Source organism: Dasypus novemcinctus, chromosome 9 (genome assembly GCF_030445035.2).
Source record: "Dasypus novemcinctus isolate mDasNov1 chromosome 9, mDasNov1.1.hap2, whole genome shotgun sequence".
Lineage (NCBI taxonomy): Eukaryota > Metazoa > Chordata > Mammalia > Cingulata > Dasypodidae > Dasypus > Dasypus novemcinctus.
This window is the reverse complement of record NC_080681.1, coordinates 67,564,765-67,583,704: the sequence shown is the minus strand read 5'-3', so window position 1 is coordinate 67,583,704 and position 18,940 is coordinate 67,564,765. Positions and strand designations below refer to the sequence as shown.

Sequence of the window (18,940 nt, the reverse complement as noted above, 5' to 3'; positions counted from 1 at the left end):
TAGTACCATGGCCCAAAACACACTCTTCTACACTGTCTTCTACACTGTCTTCTACACTGACCAGCACAAATTTTAAGTACTCCCATGGACTCATCTATTTTCCATGAATAAATTTCTCCAATCTACATATTCATCCCAAATCTTTCCAGTTCCCCTCTTTAAATTGCTTGTCATTTCCACTTAAATTTAGTCCTATCAAATTCAATTTATCTGAAAACAAATTCTTCAGCCACTTTCCTGGCTCTGCTGGTTCAACCCTCCCTTTCTAACCTTCTACACCCTGCTCATAACTTTTTATATCCATTAATGGCACTAATATCCATGAATTCTTGTCACTGAAACTTGGAAGCCTGAGTAACACCTATGGCTTTTCACTTAAATTTGTAAACCTCTCCTGTATCATCAACCACCAAAGTCAAATGTAATCTTCCTTTGCCTTTAATCTGAGACACTTTCTTCCCATTTCTACTGCTAAAAATCCACTAATGACTGTTTTTAACTTCAGTCTTAGATTATCTGTATAGACTTCCACTTGGCTCCTAATTTTATGTCTCCCCTCAATCTCTCTAGAATAAATTAACAATGGCTACATACTACTTTGGCCTGTGCCTTTCAAACTTATCTACTGAAACAGCCATATAGCTGAGGAAAACTACAATATATCCTTATAGATACAGGATTTAGTCTGAAATGGCTTGAGATAACACAAATTTCTTTTAGAATCTTACTAACTCTTAGAATCTTATTTTAAAATTGCACGTGAATTATGCATACCACTTATACCAATTATTATGCCTGTGTCACACTTAAGTTAACTGCAAGACATTAAAAAAATTACTAAACAAGGGTATATGATGTAGAATTTGAGACAAATAATAAGGTAAATAAAGGTGTTCAGGCTTTCTTTAATAAAACTATAGAACAATTACCTAGCAATGAGAGACTAAAAGTTTATTCATACTGCATATAATTAAGAATGTGGGATGTCCCATCATTCCAAAGGATGAAGAACATGAAAATTGAGTAAGAAGACCTAGATTCAAGTCAAATATTTTCTTAATGTTAGCCTTATTTTTCTTGCCTATAAAGTAGAAGACAGCACTGCCTGAATTATATGATTCCTGAGAGTGACTATACTAACTTAAATGAAAACTATTTATATACTGTAAAACACTAGGTTAAGTGTTATCATATCAACACATCAGCGAACAATTTCAGAACATTGCCAATAAAGAGTTCAAAAATGTTCCAGAAGAAAAATACAACATTAACAAAGGATTAGCAATCAGAATTATACCAGACTATTCAAAATCAACACTTTAAATATAGTAAAGTCATATTTTCAAAATTCTGATGGAAAATGATTTACAATTCTAAATTACCAAATTATACATTCTCTGCCTCAGGAATAATTCAGAGGAAAGACAGATTAACCAGGAACATTCTAGATGAGATTCCTATACTAGAAAAAAATGCAGTTGATAAACTCTAAATTGTTCAATAGAAATCTTGGGTCATATAATCACAATTGTATTACATGCCCTATTTTTTTGTTAAGGTTTATTTATTTATTTCTCCTCCCTCCCTCCAATGCCTGCTCTCTGTGTCCACTCGCTGTGTGTTCCTCTGTATCTGTTTGCATTCTCATTAGGCAGCTCCAGGAACTGATCCTGGGATCTTCCGGAGTGGGAGAGAGGCAATCATTTTCTTGTGCCACCTCAGCTCCCTGGTCTGCTGCATCTCTTATTGTCTCTCCTCTCTGTCTCTTTTTGTTGCGTCATCTTGCTGCATCAGCTGGCATTCCTGCGTAGGGCGGCACTTCTCTGCAGGGCGGCACTCCTGCACAAGGCGGTACTCGACATGGGCCGGCACTCCACATGGGCCAGCTTGCCACGCAGGCCAGCTTGCCTCCACCAGGAGGCCCTGGGTATCAAACCCTGGACTTCCTATATGGTAAACTTGAGTCCAACTGCTTGAGCCACTTCTGCTACCCCTTACACATCCTATTTTTGTTTGTTTTTTACCTTTTATTTTCAAATATCTTCAAAATCACAAGTCTGTAGTTACCGTGGGGCTTAAATTTAACATCCTGAATCTGTAACTCTCTGCTTTGATACCAACTTAAATTCAATAATTTACACAAAATATGAACTTAAACCTGTGTTCAGCCATCTTTATGTAGTTCTTGTCACAAATTACATGTTTATATATTATGAGTCCCAAACCACTGATTAATCATTACATTTAATGCATTTCCCTTTTAGATCCTGCAGAAAGTAAAAAGTGGAGCTACAAACCAAAAATACAACAGCACTGGCATTGATATTTCCCCATGTCATTATCTGAACAAAGGTCTTAATTTCTTGATGTAGTTCGAATCTACTGTCCTTTGTCCTTTCCTTTCACCTTGAAGAACTCTCTTTAGCATCCATGTAGGGCCAGTTTAGTGGTAACAAACTCAACTTTTGTTTCTCTGGGAATGTCTTAAAATCTGTTCATTTTTCAAAGGTAGTTTTGTTGGACATAGAATTCTTGGCTGATAAATTTTTTGTTTTCAGAACTTTAAATATCTCAATCCACTGCCTTCTTGCCTCCATGGTTTCCGATTAGAAACTGGCGTTTAATCTTATTGAAGTTCCCTTCTTTGTGACCCATTGCTTCTATGTTGTAACTTTCAAAATTCTCTTTTATATTTGAAAGTTTGATTAAAACATGCTGCAGTGTGGGTCTATTTGGGTTTATCCTGTTTGGAATTTGTTGAGAATCTTAGATGTACATATTCATATCTTTGATTAAATTTGGGAAGTTTTCAGCCATTATTTCTTTGACTATTTTCTCTTTCTTCTCTTGGAACTCTCACAGTGTATATACTGGTAAGACTGATGATATACCAGAGGTTCTTCAGGCTCTGTTCACTGTTCTTCATTCTTTCTTTCTTCTGATCCTCAGTATGACTTTAATTGTCTTATCTTCAAGTTCTCTGATTCTTTTCCTTCCAGTTCCAATCTGCTGTAGAACTCCTCTAGGTAATTTTTTATTTGGTTACTGTAGTATTCAGCTCTCATTGGATCCTTTCATAACTTTCATCTTTATATTGATATTTTATGTTCATCTATTGTTTTCCTGATGTTCTTTAGCTCTTTGACCATTTTCTTTTATCTCCTTGAGCATATTTAGGACCTTTTTTTTTTTTTTTAAGTTTTCTTCTGGTATATCCCAGGTCTGGTTCTTCTCATTTATGATTTCTAATGTTTAAATCTTCTCTTTTGCTTGGGCTGTACTTCCTGTTTCAGTATATGTTTTATGACATTTTTTTGACACTTGGATATTTTTTTATTTTGGGGTGTTATCGCTGTAATTTAGACTCTGAGGCATGTGTTCCTGAAGTATGTATTCATCTGGTGTTATGACAGAACTTTGCTTGAATGTCAGGAGCTATCAAAAAATAGAAGAAGGAAAAAAAGAAAACACTTTTCCTAGTCTTTGCAGACTGATTTGTGTGAGTGCTCTCCTTCAGTGCTTATCTATACAATGAGTTTAGAGAATAGTTCCAAGACAAAGCAAGCATAGGGGCCTTCCTGGTCCTTTGTAAGCATGCATGTTATATTGAGTATGTGTACATGGTCATAGGAATTCCTGCATTCACAAGGATAAAAATGAGCCCTCTTCTCCAGGAAACCATTTCCTCTCCTTCTGGGACACTGTACTTTATGTTTTACAACCAGCAATTCCTTGCCCAAGGCCGTGTGACTTGACAACTCTCCCATAGTGTTCTGTAGGAGAGCTCAGTTAGCTACCTTGCATACACAGGGAAAGTTTTGAGAAGGCTAGTCCTTCAGGCCACCACATCATACAAACTGTGCCAGACATACGAACTCCCAGTATGTACACAAGGGTTATTCTGTTCTCTCTTGAACTGAGACCAGGTATCCACACATGGAGCATGAGCCAACTCCGCACTGAGCTGGTGAGGGGTATAGAAGGGACCAGTCAGAGAGCACCAGGACATCCTACCATATAAGTAGCCTTTTCTTGATTCCTCTCTTGCCCTGTTACTATAGTCCTTTAACTGTTTATCTGGAGCATTGAGAATGATGTTTCTGCTACTTCTTGCTGGTTGTTCAAAACTTTTGTGGGTGGACAGAGCCCTGAAGTGTCTCACTCCACCATCTTGACTGGGATCTATTTCATGTCCTTTTAAGTATTCATGTATAAAGTTTATAAGAGAAAAATTTGTATTCATTTCTCTTACAATCCATATATTTTCTTCAGCACATCTTCATTGTTAAGGATGAAAACTACAGGAATTTTACACATATTAACTACTTACTATATGCAAACCATGAATATGTATTAATAACTCCAATTAAGCAACTTGCAATGGTAAACAGGAGAGCCAGAAATCACAACCATCTGTATGACTCTGAACCCCATTTTGCTACCACTAAAAAGTTTCTTAATTCATTCTTTATTTAATATTTACTGTGTGCCCTATTCCAGGTATTCTAGAAATTCTAGTGAAGCAGTAAATTAAAAAAACAATCCTCACTCCTGATAGTAATTATATACTTAAGAAGAAGACAAAAAATAATTATATAACTACAATAACAATACCAGATAGCTTTAGAGCAATAAATATAAGGAAGGATAAAGAGTTAGAACAAAGAGGCAGTAGGCCTTTTCAGTTAAACTGATCTGAGTGGACCTTTCTATGAAGTGACATATAAGCTGAGTAAGGAACCAAGCCATGTGAAGATCTGGATGAAAATATGATATGCAGAAAGAAAAGCAAATGGAAAAAGTCTTAAGGAAGAAATGAATTTTGGGCACTCAAAGATGAACAAAAAGACCATTGAAGCTAAAAGGAAGTGAGTAATACAGAAAGTAGTAGGACACAAGACCAGAGAGAGAGGCACATAGAGGTTTACAGACTATTAGAAAAAATGCATTCTTATTCTGCTTGTAATAGAAGCCAAAGGAGGATTTCTAAAGGAACAGCATGATCTGATTTACAACTTTTAAAGATCTCTCTGGCTGCAATGTTGAGAACTGACTGAGGCAGGGATACAAACAAGGTGACAAATTAGAAAGCTACAGCAGAATTAAAGAACAGTAACTGTCCAATACAGTAAACTCTATTCCTATGTGGCTATTAAGCATTTGAAATGAGCCTCATCTGAATTGAGATGTGCTTTAAGTATACAGTACACACAGTTTCTGAAGACTTTTAGTAGCAGAGAAAAAAAAATTCTCATTAATATTTTTATACTTATTACATATTAAAATGATAATATGTAAGGTACACTAGGTTAAAAATAACATTGGGGAGCTCAAGTGGTTGAGCGCCTTCTTCCCAAATGGGAGGTCCCAGGTTCAGTTCCCAGTGCCTCCCTAAAAACAAAAAAACAAGCAAGCTAATGAAAAAACCAACTCAGGGGAGCCAATGTGGCTCAGTGCTTGAGTGCCAGCTTCCCACACATGAGGCCCCAGGTTCAATTCCTGCCACTGGTACAAAAAAAAAAACAAAAAGAAACCATATTAGTGAAATTAATTTTACCTGTTTCTTATTTTCTGTATTTTAATGTGGCAATTTACAAATTTTTAATTATGAAGGTGGTTCTTATTCTATTTCTATTGGACAGAACTTACCTAGATGATGGTAGCACAGACCAGAGTTTAAAGGTAAAGTAAAAAGAAGTTTTAGATTCTGGATAAATTTTGAAAATTATTGAAGTAAATATGAGGCATGGGGAAAAGTGAGAAACCATTTGATTCCTAAAATTTTGCCCTTCAAGGAAGTGAAGAGGTGAAATATACTTATGGGGAATTCTGGGATGAAACTCAGGAGTTATACTTTGGAACCTTACGTTTGACCTGCTCTGTAGAATAACCCAACATGTTAAGTCATGGTCTTAGCATTCACAAATCCTGGGCATTATTTAAAAGAGGTATATGTAAATATTACCCCTATAGTTCACTGTGTTCAGTCTCAAAAGTTGTACCCAACAACCCTGTGTCAAATATTCTCCAGGTAGCGTATACTCAATAAACAACTATTAGAACATAATGCAGGCAACGTTTGATTCATGTGTAATACTGGATGTGATTAATAAGAACACTACAGAGAGCCCAAATATTTTAATTGAATAGCCCAGGATTCAAATGCTAGCTCCACCACATAAATGTGTAATGTTCCACAAAATTTAAACCATTCTTTCAGTTTACTTCCTTTTAAAATGGAAGTAAACATTTACCTCATACTATGAGAATTAAATAAGATAATGTAACTAAGGTAATTAATATTATACTTGGAATACAGTAAATATTTAATACATGACAACTACTAATACACAAAATTAAATTGTAGAGTAAGAAATGCAGTAAGTAACATAAGACAAGTACTTGGAAAATTTTGTTCTAGTTCTAGTAAAATTGGATTAAATGGTATCTTCTTTCAGAATTCTCCAAAATTAAAACATCTTACCTATAAGTAGTGTTTGGAACATAAACATCCCTGGCAGGAAACTCCAAAATCTCTCTTGTAGGTCTAACTCTACTGTCAGGGTAAAGTTTGACTTGAAGCAGTTCTGGAGTTAGGCAATAATGGGGATTTTCTGGTGCAGGAGAAATGTCTATCTTCAGCTGAGCTGCATATTAAAACATTATAAAAGAGCTAAGAACACATAATAAATAAAAAACCCCTTTTGACATTTCTGAAAAGTTTTAGATCCTATTTTTGCCAGAAATCTGTGAAAAATACTATAGAAATCAGAGTACTATCATCTCAGACCTCTAAATTATTTCAATTTACCAACACTCAAACTTGTAAAATTACCAACAAAGATGGAAATGCTTGTAAGTTAATAAATATTAATGAAAGAATGAATAAACAGGAAAGGAGGGAAGAAAGGAGCAAGAAAGAAGGAAGAAAACAGAGAGAGAGAGGGATCTAGCACAGGAACAAGCCAACATTTTAAACCGAAAATGATTTAATAATCTAGGCTTGCAGACTTCAAAAGAGTTTTCCTCTGGAATGGTTTGCTTGAACTATAATATGAATCTATTTATCATTCCATGTATTTTTTTTTTCACTCCTTGAGAAAGCAATTTTAGGCCATTGTGTCATTCATCTTTCTCCTTTCGGTATTCAAATTATCAAAGATGGTGAAGCCTATATCCAACTGTTAGAACACATAATATTAGATTAGTTTAAAAAGATAAAGGAGAAGGCTGATAGACATTTAGCATAGAATGATATGGACTAGATAAATGAAAACAAAAGAAATTTATAATTACAACCAAGACAATAGATTAGTAATGAACATAGTTTTAATCATGCTTACTCATAATTTAAAAATACCTGTAATGGGTCTCAGTCGCCTTAAGACAGAAGATGGCCTTCTCATATCAGCAAGGAATTTGTAAAGGTCTTCATCACTTAAGCGGTCTCCTTCCTAATTTCACAAACAGAGGAAAAAATATTTAATAAAACAAACATATAAAATTTGAAATAAATTTATATTGCCTGCTAATACTTCTGTCCTCACTATTCAGTCAGAATGGAAATTAAAATTAAACTAATAGGATATGATGATAAATAACATCTGACATATTGCCTTATTTCTTTATAATTTTTTGTGCATTCCAATTTTATAAGCATATTCATTTATAGTCTACTACTTATACCTACAAGATATTACAGAACATCTAAAAATACATCAAGACAATTCACATTAGCAGCAGATGAAAAGAAGAAGGCAAAAATAAGGATATAGGCACAAAAAAATTGGCTGTTATAAAAATACATATGGCAGGTCTTATAAGCTTCTTAAACCTGAATTCATTTTTCTATTTCAACTTTATAACAACAAATTCAAAGAGAAGCACAGTCAAAGGCAAAATCAACAGCATTGGCTAAATTTTTAAAAAAAAGATACAAAGTTACTGTTACGGAAAAGCACAAGCATCTTGATCATAAAACAAGAAATTTCTAAACGATACCAGTACATTGGAAAAGACACTAGAAAATGAATCTTATCTAATTACTACATATTTTCAAATTTAATGTTAATACTTCCTTTTTTTCTTACAATTAAAACAGGTAAAGGTTTATTAATTTTATTCTTTTATTCCAGTCATTCTTCAGATTTTATTAATCCAAGACTCCTGTTTTTGTTATTTTAAGGTTTTCAAGCATAATTCATCTATTTTCTTTGTCTATTAATTGACAAAGAACACATTTAAAGATAAGTTATTACTATGACCTCACCCTGGCCCATATCCCATTTATTCCCTATTGTGTTCTCAACAGAGTACAGATTTTATCTTTTTTTAATCTCACTAATAAGGAAAATGATTTTCAATTTCTAACTGAGTAGAGACTTCTGTTAATAATTTTACAAATGATTTTTATTTTTACAGAGTTAAAGGAGTTGACTTAAGATTTTTTCAGTGACCTAATATATGACTAAATATCATAAATATTCCATCAGTTGCTAAAATAGCATATTCTCTCTTTTGGACAAAGAATTAATATAAATCTTTAAATGAACATTACTTCTTATAAAATAAGAATATCTCTAGACTTTATTTTTGTCAATTTAACCTATTTACCTGATTTTATTATTGGCCTCCATTCTTTATTCTCTCCTTGTTCCCATGTTTTTTAATGGATAGGGGATAATGCCCTCTCCTAGACTTGGTTATGTGACTTCCTTTGGCCAATAAAAAAATGCAATGAAAATATGAGACTTAAAAAAAATTTGCACAATTAAGCTTGCTCTCTCGAGTTTCTGCCACTGCTATGAGAACATGACCAAGCTCACTGAAAGAGGATGAGAGTAGAAGGTGAAAGCATATGGAACATGGGTGAGTCACCTCAAACTTGTCACCTCAAACTTCTCAGCGTAAGTCTATGTAGATCAACTAACCCTTAGGCAATATCCAAACAAGTGAAAAAGCCTAGTTTGGTGGAAACACTTAGCTGAGGCTCCCTCCTCCATTTTACATGCGGACTGTTGTGTGCCACAGTCTTAGTATGCCAGGACTGCAATAACAAATACCATAGTCTGGCTGGCTTAAACAATAAGAATTTATTGTCTTTCTTTTTCAAAGCTAGAAGCCCATGGTTTCTCTAAAGTCTGCAGCATTCTGGTGCTGACTCCCCAGCAATACATAACTCAATCTCTGCCTCAGTCACACGGTAGCCAACTGTGTCTTTCTGTCTCCTACTTTGGACTATATCCAACTTTCAATTGATTCTAAGGACTCCAGTCATATGTAATTAAGGTCCACCCTACTTAAGTTTGGCCTCTCCTTAACTGATAACATTTTCAAAGATCCTATTGACAAATGGGTTCACATCCACAAGACCAGGCACAGGTTAAGACTTGAACAAATCTTTTTGGAGAAACTATTCAATCCCTAAGAACCATGGAGGAAATAAATAACTTACATACCCCATTAATGAAAACAAGTGTCCCTAAAAGTACTATGTAGGCTTATCTTTTCTCCATTCCAGCATAACTGTCTACAGATTTTCATGCAATTATTATTAGCATATACAAACATGTAATGAATACCATTTTCTATGTTCACCTTTGTGTTTTGCTTTTGTATTTTAAACACCATATAAAAGACTGCATAATATCCAATCAAATTTATGTAGGATAATTTATTAGCCCTAATTGTAGACACTTCAGTAAAGATTCCAAACTTTGGTACTGAGGTAAACAATGGTATATATTAGAGAAAGAGAAAAATTACATATTGCTTTAATATAAATACATACTGCTTTAATACAAATCTACTTTTAAATCTCTGATTATTTCCTTATGGTAATTTCTAGGATCAAATTATTTCAATTATAGGTATTCAAAAACATTGCCAGACACCATCTAGACCATTTGTTTCAATGTACACTCATACCAGCAGTTTTAAGAATTCCTCATTCAGACTTTGGGTGGATTGCTATGTCTACAAAAGAAGCCCCAGGCTAATGTTTTTGCACAGAATTGTTAAACTAGCAAAAACTGACAGAGCCATTTTCCTCAAACCTTCAGAAAACACTTAAGTTGGCAGAGACATTTCCTCAAACCTCCAAAAAACAGCTGCAATAACTGGGCAAGTGCCAATCAAACACAACTTGAAAACGGGTAGATGAACCTCGTAGCACCCATGCTACCATTCCCCAACCCCTTCCTGTGTTCTTATGGTAGGGGCCTGGCCCTGCTTCAGAGGGAGGAGAGTAATCTCTAGACACATTCTGGGATCCCAGGCCTTGTCTTGAAGGCACAAAAGCAACTTCAGGCAACAAAAGCAGTGTACCGGGACTTCCGGGAAGATGATGGACTAGAAAAACATGGGACTTTCTTCTCTCACAGAAAAATACCTAGTGCACAAGCAGAAATGGCAAATCTATGAGTTAAAATTGGCAGCTGCTATTTCCAGCACCTTACTCCACACAAAAGACACTTCTGAATGCTCAGGTCTCTGGGCCAGTGCTATAGACAAAGGAGGACCCAGGGATCTACCACCCCAGAAAAGGGGGGAGAGAGGGACAAACTCTAAAGCTGACTCAGCTTTTGACTCACAAATTTGGTCTGCAGTGTCTCACTAGTCCTTCCAACAGAACTAAAGACTTCTGACCCTCTCACTCTTCCTCTTTACTAACCCAGATTGGTTGTGGAGGGCTCACCTCCCCATTCAAGGGGGGAGAGAGGAACACAGCCTAAGGATGACTCAGCTTTTGACTCACAAATTTGGTCTGCTGTGTTCCATTGGGCCTGTAGGGCCACACCATTGTTTGCCTTGGGAGCCAGCCTGAGACTAAAGTGATCTAGGACTAAAGAGATCTGAGCCTCTCAATCTCCCCCTCTTCTACTTAGAACTGATTGTTGAGGATGCAGAGGGAAGTGGAATTATTTCCTACCCGGGAAAAGGGAAGAGGATGCCAGCATAGGTTGGAGAACTTTCTCTAAAAAGTTTGAATTACAAGTCTCTTAGCCTCCAGGCAGGAACCTATATCATACTAATCCAGTCCCTCATGCAGCAAACACACTCATACCAGTCGCTGAACTGAGAAGGCTGCCAAAGAGTACTATCTGCCAGCAGTAGAAGGCAGTCCATAGAAGGAAATTAAAAGTAAATAAGGGAAGCGGATGTGACTCAGGCAACTGGGCTCCTGCCTACCACATGGGAGGTCGCTGGTTCGGATGCCGGTGCCTCCTAGAGAAGACAGCGAGCTGGCGCGATGTGCAGGCACAGCGAGCTGGTGCGACGGGCAGGCACGGCGAGCTGACACAACAAGAGACATAAGAAGAAAAAACATAATGAGAGACACAACAAAGCAGGGAGCAGAGGTTCCCAGTGTCTCCTAAAGAAGACAGCAAGCTAACGAGACAGTCAGACATGGTGAGCTGACAGAACAAGATGATGCAACAAGAGACGCTGGGAGGAAAAACATAATAAGAGACACAGCAAAGCAGGGAGCGGTGGTGGCTCAAGTGATTAAGCATCTCCCTCCCACGTCAGAGGTCCTAGGTTTGGTTCCCAGTGCCTCCTAAAGAAACAAGGAAGACAAACAGACACACCAAGTGCAAATAACAAGGGAGTGGGGAGAAATAAGTAAATAAATTAAATCTTTAAAATAAAAAAAGGAAATGAAATGCTTTTTCTGGTCTGTACAGCCTCCCTTCCCAAGATCCTAGGAAGCAGGTCTGCAACCCATTACTAAGTCCAGAAGCCAATTTTAAGCAATTAACAGGCACAGTCCTCAAGACACAGAGATAAATGACATCAGTAAGACATTGAATGAGCACAAAGAAGAACTTGAAAATCTGAATAGAAAGGTAAGAGAAAACATGGGAATGAAAAACATGATAAGTGAGATCAAAATCAAGTTAGGGGGGAAACGGACTTGGCCCAATGGATAGGACGTCCGCCTACCACATGGGAGGTCCACGGTTCAAACCTCCTTGACCTGTGTGGAACTGGCCCATGCGCAGTGCTGATGCGTGCAAGGAATGCCATGCCAAGCAGGGGTGTCCCCCGCGTAGGGGAGCCCCATGCGCAAGGAAAGCGCCCCGTAAGGAGAGCTGCCCAGCACGAAAGAAAGTGCAGCCTGCCCAAGAATGGCGCCGCACACATGGAGAGCTGAAACAGCAAGATGATGCAACAAAAAGAGACACAGATTCCCGGTGCAACTGATAAGGATAGAAACGGTCACAAAGGAACACACAGCAAATGGACACAGAGAGCAGACAACTGGGGCAGGAGGAAAGGGAGAGAAATAAATTTTTAAAAATAAATTAAAAAAAAAAAAACAAGTTAGGGGAACAGGATGTGGCTCAAACATTTGGGCACCTGCCTACTAGATGGGAGGTCCTGGGTTTGATTCCCAGTGCCTCCTAAAAAGAAAACGAGCACACAACAAACAGACACAGAAAGCAGACAGAAGACAGTGGGCACAAACAATGAAGGGGGTAAGAATAAATAAATAAAAATGAATCTATAAACATTTTGCTAAAAAAAAACCAAACACATTGGATGGGAGCAGATGCGGCTCAAAGGGATGAACTCCTCCTTCCCACATGGGAGGTCCCAGGTTCAGTTCCTGAAGCCTCCTGAAAAAAAAAACAAGAGCAAACAAGAAGCAGAACAAATGAAACAACTCAGGGCAGCTGATATGGCTCAGTAACTGAGTGCAGCTTCCTAAATATAAGGTCCCGGGTTCAACCCCTGGTCCCCAGTACCTCAATTAAAAAAAAAATTAGAGGCATACAACAGAAGACTCAAAATGACAGAAGAAAGATTAAGTGATACTAAAGACAGAAGAGCAGAAATTGAAGAGAGAAAAGAATGGAAAAAATTGAGCAGGGGCTCAAGGAATTAAATGACAACACAAAACACAACAACATACATGTTATGGGAGTTACAGAAGAGAAGAGAAGGGAAAAAGAGCAGAAAGAGTATCTGAGGAAATACCTGGAAATTTCCCAACTCTCACAAAAGAAATAAACTTATATATCCAAGAAGCGACGCATACACCAATCAGAATAAATCCGAACAGAACTACTCCAAGACACATATTACTCAGAATGTCAAACATCAAAGATAAAAGAGAAAATTCAGAAAGCAGCAAGGAAGAAACAATCACATACAAGGGATGCACAATATGTCTTAGAGTGGATTTCTCATCAGAAACCATGGAATGATATAAATAGGATACTGAAAGAGAAAAACAGCCAGCCTAGAGTTCATTATCCAGTAAAACTGTCCTTGAAATAAGAAAGTAAGAAATAGTCACCAAGAAACAGAAACTAAGAGAGTTCGTATAAAAGAATCCACCTCTGGGAAATGTATGTGGCTCAAACAACTGGGTTTCTGCCTACCACACGAGAGGTCCCAGGTTTGGTTCCCAGTGCATCTTGGAGAAGACAAGCTGGCACGGCAGGCAGATGCAGCAAGCTGACACAATAAGATGATGCAACAAGAGAAACAATGAGGAAAGAGAATGAGAGACACAATAAACCAGGGAGATATGACACGTGATAGCCAAAGAATAAAATATGGAAGTTTATAATGCATTAACAGTAATATCATTGAATGTGAATGGATTATACGTACCAAGCAAAAGATATAGGCTGACAGAATGGATATGAAAACATGAGCCATACAAATGCAGCTTACAAGAGAGTCACATTAGAACCAGGGATACAAATCAGTTGAAAATGAAAGGTTGGAAAAAGAAACTCCAGGCAAATAGTAACCAAAAAAGGGCAGGAATAGCTAAACTAATATCAGACAAAACAATTTAAATACAAAAAAGTTATAAGAGATACAGAAGGATATTATATATTAATAAAAGGGAAAATCCACCAGGAAGTTCAGTCATAAACACCTATGCATCTAACCAGGGTGCCCCAAAATACCAAGCACATAGTCAGGATGCCCCAAAATACATGGGGCAAACTCTGGCAAAAGTGAAGGGAGAAATAAACAACTTTCCAATAATCACTGGAGACTTCAACACCCCACTCACATCATTAGATAGAACAACTAAACAGAAGATAAACAAGGAAACAAGAGAACATCAAAAATATGATAACCGATTTAGAATGAAAAGACATATAAAGAACACTGTACCCAAACTCAACAGGTTGTACATTCTTCGCAAATGCCTTTAGATATTTCTCCAGCATATCAAAAGACTTATACATTATGATCAAGTGGGATTTATTACTGGTATGCAAGGCTGGTTCAAAATGAGAAAATCAATCAACATAATACAACACATTAACAAATTGAAGGGAAAAAAACACGTAATTGTCTCAATTGATGCAGAAAAGGCATTCAACAAACCCAGCATCCTTTCTCAATAAAAACATTTCGAAAGTTAGGAACAGAAGGAAAATTCCTCAATATGGAGAAAGACATATATGAAAACCCACTGCCAACATCATACTCAATGTGGAAAGGGTAAAAAGCTTTCCCTCTACGATAGAGAAAAAGACAAGGATGCCCACTGTCACCATTGTTATTTAACATTGTACTAGAGGCAGCGGACTTGGCCCAGTGGTTAGGGCATCCGTCTATCACATGGGAGGTCCGTGGTTCAAACCCCAGGCCTCCTTGACCCGTGTGGAGCTGGCCCATGCGCAGTGCTGATGCACACAAGGAGTGCCGTGCCACGCAGGGGTGTCCCCCACATAGGGGAGCCCCACACACAAGAAATGCGCCTTGTAAGGAGAGCCGCCCAGCGTGAAAGAAAGTGCAGCCTGCCCAGGAATGGTACCGCACACACGGAGAGCTGACACAACAAGATGATGCAACAACAACAACAAAAGAAACACAGATTCCCATACCGCTGACAACAACTGAAGCGGACAAAGAAGATGCAGCAAATAGACACAGAGAACAGACAATGGGGTAGGGGGGGAAGGGGAGAGAAATAAATAAGTCTTAAAAAAAACAACATTGTACTAGAAGTTCTAGCTAAAGCAATTAGACAAAAAATAAAAAATAAAGGCATCTAAACAGGTATAAAGGGAGTAAAACTCTTACTATTTGCAGGTATCATGATCCTATATTTAGAAAATTATGAAATGTCTATAATAACACTACTTGAGCTACTAAATGAATTCAGCAAAGTGGTAGGATACAAGATCAACATTCAAAAAATCAGTCATGTTTTTGTACATTAGTAATGAACTGAGGAGGATATCAGGAAAATAATTCCAATTACAATAGCCACAAAAGACTCAAATACCTAGGAGTCAATTTAACCAGAAGTACAGGACCTATATTCAGAAAACTACAAAACAATGCTAAAAGAAATCAATGAAGACCTAAACAAATGGATAGACATTCCATGTTCATGGAGTAGAAGACTAAATATTGTGAAGATGTCAATTCTACCCAAACTGATTTACAGATTCAATGCAATACCAATCAAAATTCCAAGAGCCTACTTTAATGAAATACCAAAGGCAATTACCTAATTCATTTGAAAGGGAAAGTGCACCCAATTAGCCAGAATCATTCTAAAAAAGAAGAGCAACTTGGGAGGAATTTCACTGCCTGACCATGAAACATATTACAAAGCTACAGTGTTCAAAATAGCATGGTACCAGCATAAAGACAGACACGTCAATCAGTGGAATAAAATTGAGACTCCAGAAATAAAGCCTCACCTGTATAGTCAACTGGCTTTTGACAAGCCTAGCAAGTCCTGTTAATAGGACAAAACAGTCTCTTCAACAAATGGTGCTTGTAGAACCGGATACCTATAACCAAATGAATGAAAGAGGACTCCTATCTCACTCCCTATACAAGAATCAACTCAAAATGGATCCAAGACCTAAATATAAAAGCCAGGACCATAAAACTACTAGAAATGAAAATGTAGGGAAACATCTTAAAGTCCTTGTGGTAGGTGGTGGCTACTTGAACCTTACACCCAAAGCACATGCAACAAAAGAAAAACAGATAAATGGGTCCACTTCAAAATTAAACTCTTTTGCACCTCACAGGACTTTGTCAAAAGGGGGAAAGGGCAGTCGATAAAATGGGGGAAAATATTTGGAAATCACATGTCTGATAAGGGTTTAATATTCAGGATAAAGTGATGTTGCAACTCAACAATAAACAAACAACCCAATTAAAACATGGGCAAAAGACTTGAACAGATATTTGTCCAAAGAAATATAAATGGCAAAAAAAAAAACACAAGAAAAAATGCTCAACCTCACTTATGCTTAAGGAAATGCAAATCAAAACTACAATGAAATACCATTTATCACCTCTCAAAATGGCCACTATTAAAAAGACATAGAACTACAAGTGTTGGAAAGGAAGTGAAGAGACAGGAAAACTTATTCACTGCCACTGTGAAGGACTGTTTGGCAGTTCCTAAAAAAGTTAAAAATAGATTTGCAACATGACCCTGCAATACCACTACTGAGTATATACCCAGAAGAACTGAGAGCAGTGACATAAACAGACATCTGCATGCTGATGTTCATAGTGGCATGATTTACAATCACCAAAAGTTGGAAACAACCCAGGTGTCCATCAAGCAATGACTAAACGAACTGTGGTGTATTCACATGATGGAATATTATGCAGCTGTAAGAAGAAATGAAGTCATGACATATGACAATATGGATGAACCTGGAGGACATTGTGTTGAGCAAAGCAAGCCAGACACAAAAGGACAATTACTGTATGACTGTGCTACAATGAATTAAACATACTGTGTAATATATTGTATGATTCCATTTATATAAAATGTAAATATAAATCCATTTATAAATATGGGAAAAAGCAGTTTAAAATATAATTAGGTTAAAGCTGCACAAGACAAAGCATTATCTACATTAAGTCAATAATGGCAGATACTTGCCAAATTTAAAAAAAAGACATGGATATGCATGTTCAAAAAAAATCTAACGAACCTAAATCAGGATAAACTTAAAAAGAAACACACCCAGACATATATTAATCTAACTCTACAAAGCACAAGTCATTCTAAAAGCTTCAAGAGTAAAGCAACGAGTTATGTACAAGCTAATATCAATAACTATCAATTTCTCATCAGAAACCATAGAAACAAGACGGTAGTGATATGAAATATTTAAAGTGCTGAAGGAAAACAAAGGCCAATCAAGAATTTCATATCTGGTGATATTTTCTCCTAAACATGAGGGGCAGGTTAACACATTCCCAGAAAGCAAAAGCAAAAGGAATTCATCACCACTAGACCTATCCTACTTCCAAAGGGAGTTCTTTGGACTGAAAAGGACAATAGACTGCTAAATGAAGCAGCATGAAAAGAAAGACCTTCTATAAATGTGACCAAATTGGTAATTATGACTGTCAGTACTATTGCATTGTATTTTTTGGTATGTAACTCCACTTCTTACTTCTTACAGGTTCTAAACTGCAAAAGACTAAAAAAGTAATGATAAATACATTTGGACATACAATGGATAAAGATATAGCATGTGTAAATTTGTTATTGTCTACGAATTCCAAAAATAGACATTGGATTATATTTGTAAACTGGTCTGTTCCTCTGGATATATGAGATTGTATTAGATTCAGAGATTTTATTTTTACTTATTAAAATATGATTAAGGCTTTGATTCGGCCACATCTGTAGGATGTTGAGTCCCCACCCCCTTGGTGAGCAGGGACTCACAGAGAAAATGACACGGCAGAGAAGAGAGTTTGAGTTTTTGATGCTGGAGCCCCAGAAAGTAAATACAAAGGAAAAGAACACAGAAGAATATAGACAGCTCTGTTGACAGGGCCCCAGGAAGAGAATGAGCCTGATAGCCTACAGCTGCAGCTGAGCCTAGAGAGGAATGAGCCCCAGGAGAGAGAAGAGACTTATCCCAGCCTATAGCTGAGACTGGAAGAAGCTGGGACCATGGAGCCTTAAGAGGAAGAGGAAGGTTCAACCCTTGCAGACATTGGTAGCCATCTTGCTCCAACACATGGCAGCAGACTTTGGTGAAAGATGGAACTTACGCTTTATGGCTTGGTAACTGTAAGCTTCTACCCCCAAATAAATACCCTTTATAAAAGCCAACAGATTTTTGGTGTTTTGCATCAGTACCCCTTGGCTGACTAGTACAGTCTGTAACAGGTACAAAGAAAGGGGACAGATGGAGGACTATATGAATAGTGTATGTGTATGCTATTGAAATTAAGTTGATATCAAAACCAAACATGACTGTTACTGCTTTAATCTTTTAAATTTAAACCTCATGGTAACCACAAAGAAAATACATTTTAAAATGTATGTATATATATATATATATACACAAAATGTATGTATATATATATATATATATTTTATATATATATATATATATATATATAGAAAGAAGGGACTCAAAAGGATACAATACAAAAAATCAAATAAATATGAAATTAGGTATTAATGAAAGAACTAAGGGTGAACAAAGGTATGACTTAAAAAGACAAAAAGACAAATGGCAGAAGAAAGTACTACATTGCCAGTAGTTACTTTAAATGTAAATGGCATAAACTCTACAAACAAAAGAGCAATATTGACAGAATGGATTTAAAAAGCACAACTCAACATTATCCTGTTTACAACAGACTCAAATTCAAAAAAAGTAGTTTGAAAATAAAAGGAATGATTAAAATCTACCATGGAAATAGTAACCAAAAAGAATTTTTTCAAAAAATAATGGCTAATAACTTCCCAAATCTGATGAAAGACATAAATATGTCCAGGATATCAGCGAACTCCAGGATATCAGCGAACTCCAAGCAACAGACCTGCAACAGTACATATTACAAAAATAGACAGGATTTTGAAAGCAGCAAGACAGAAGTGACTTGACACATATAAGGGATGCCCAAAAAAGATTAACTGAATTTTTCAACAAGGACCACTGAGGCCAGA

General features: G+C 36.8%; 1 protein-coding gene across 4 annotated transcripts in view; it reads right to left on the bottom strand.

Annotated features, from left to right (window-relative positions):
- DOCK7 (dedicator of cytokinesis 7) overlaps positions 1 to 18,940 on the bottom strand; it is a 319,752-nt gene that overhangs the window by 181,239 nt on the left and 119,573 nt on the right. For all 4 annotated transcript variants that reach the window (XM_058303469.2, XM_058303470.2, XM_058303471.2 and 1 more), the window contains exons 13-14: positions 7,361 to 7,454; positions 6,485 to 6,647 (exon numbers count right to left, since the gene is read on the bottom strand). In XM_058303469.2, coding sequence (XP_058159452.1) covers positions 6,485 to 6,647; positions 7,361 to 7,454 — 257 coding nt within the window. The remainder of the gene's footprint in view (positions 1 to 6,484; positions 6,648 to 7,360; positions 7,455 to 18,940) is intronic.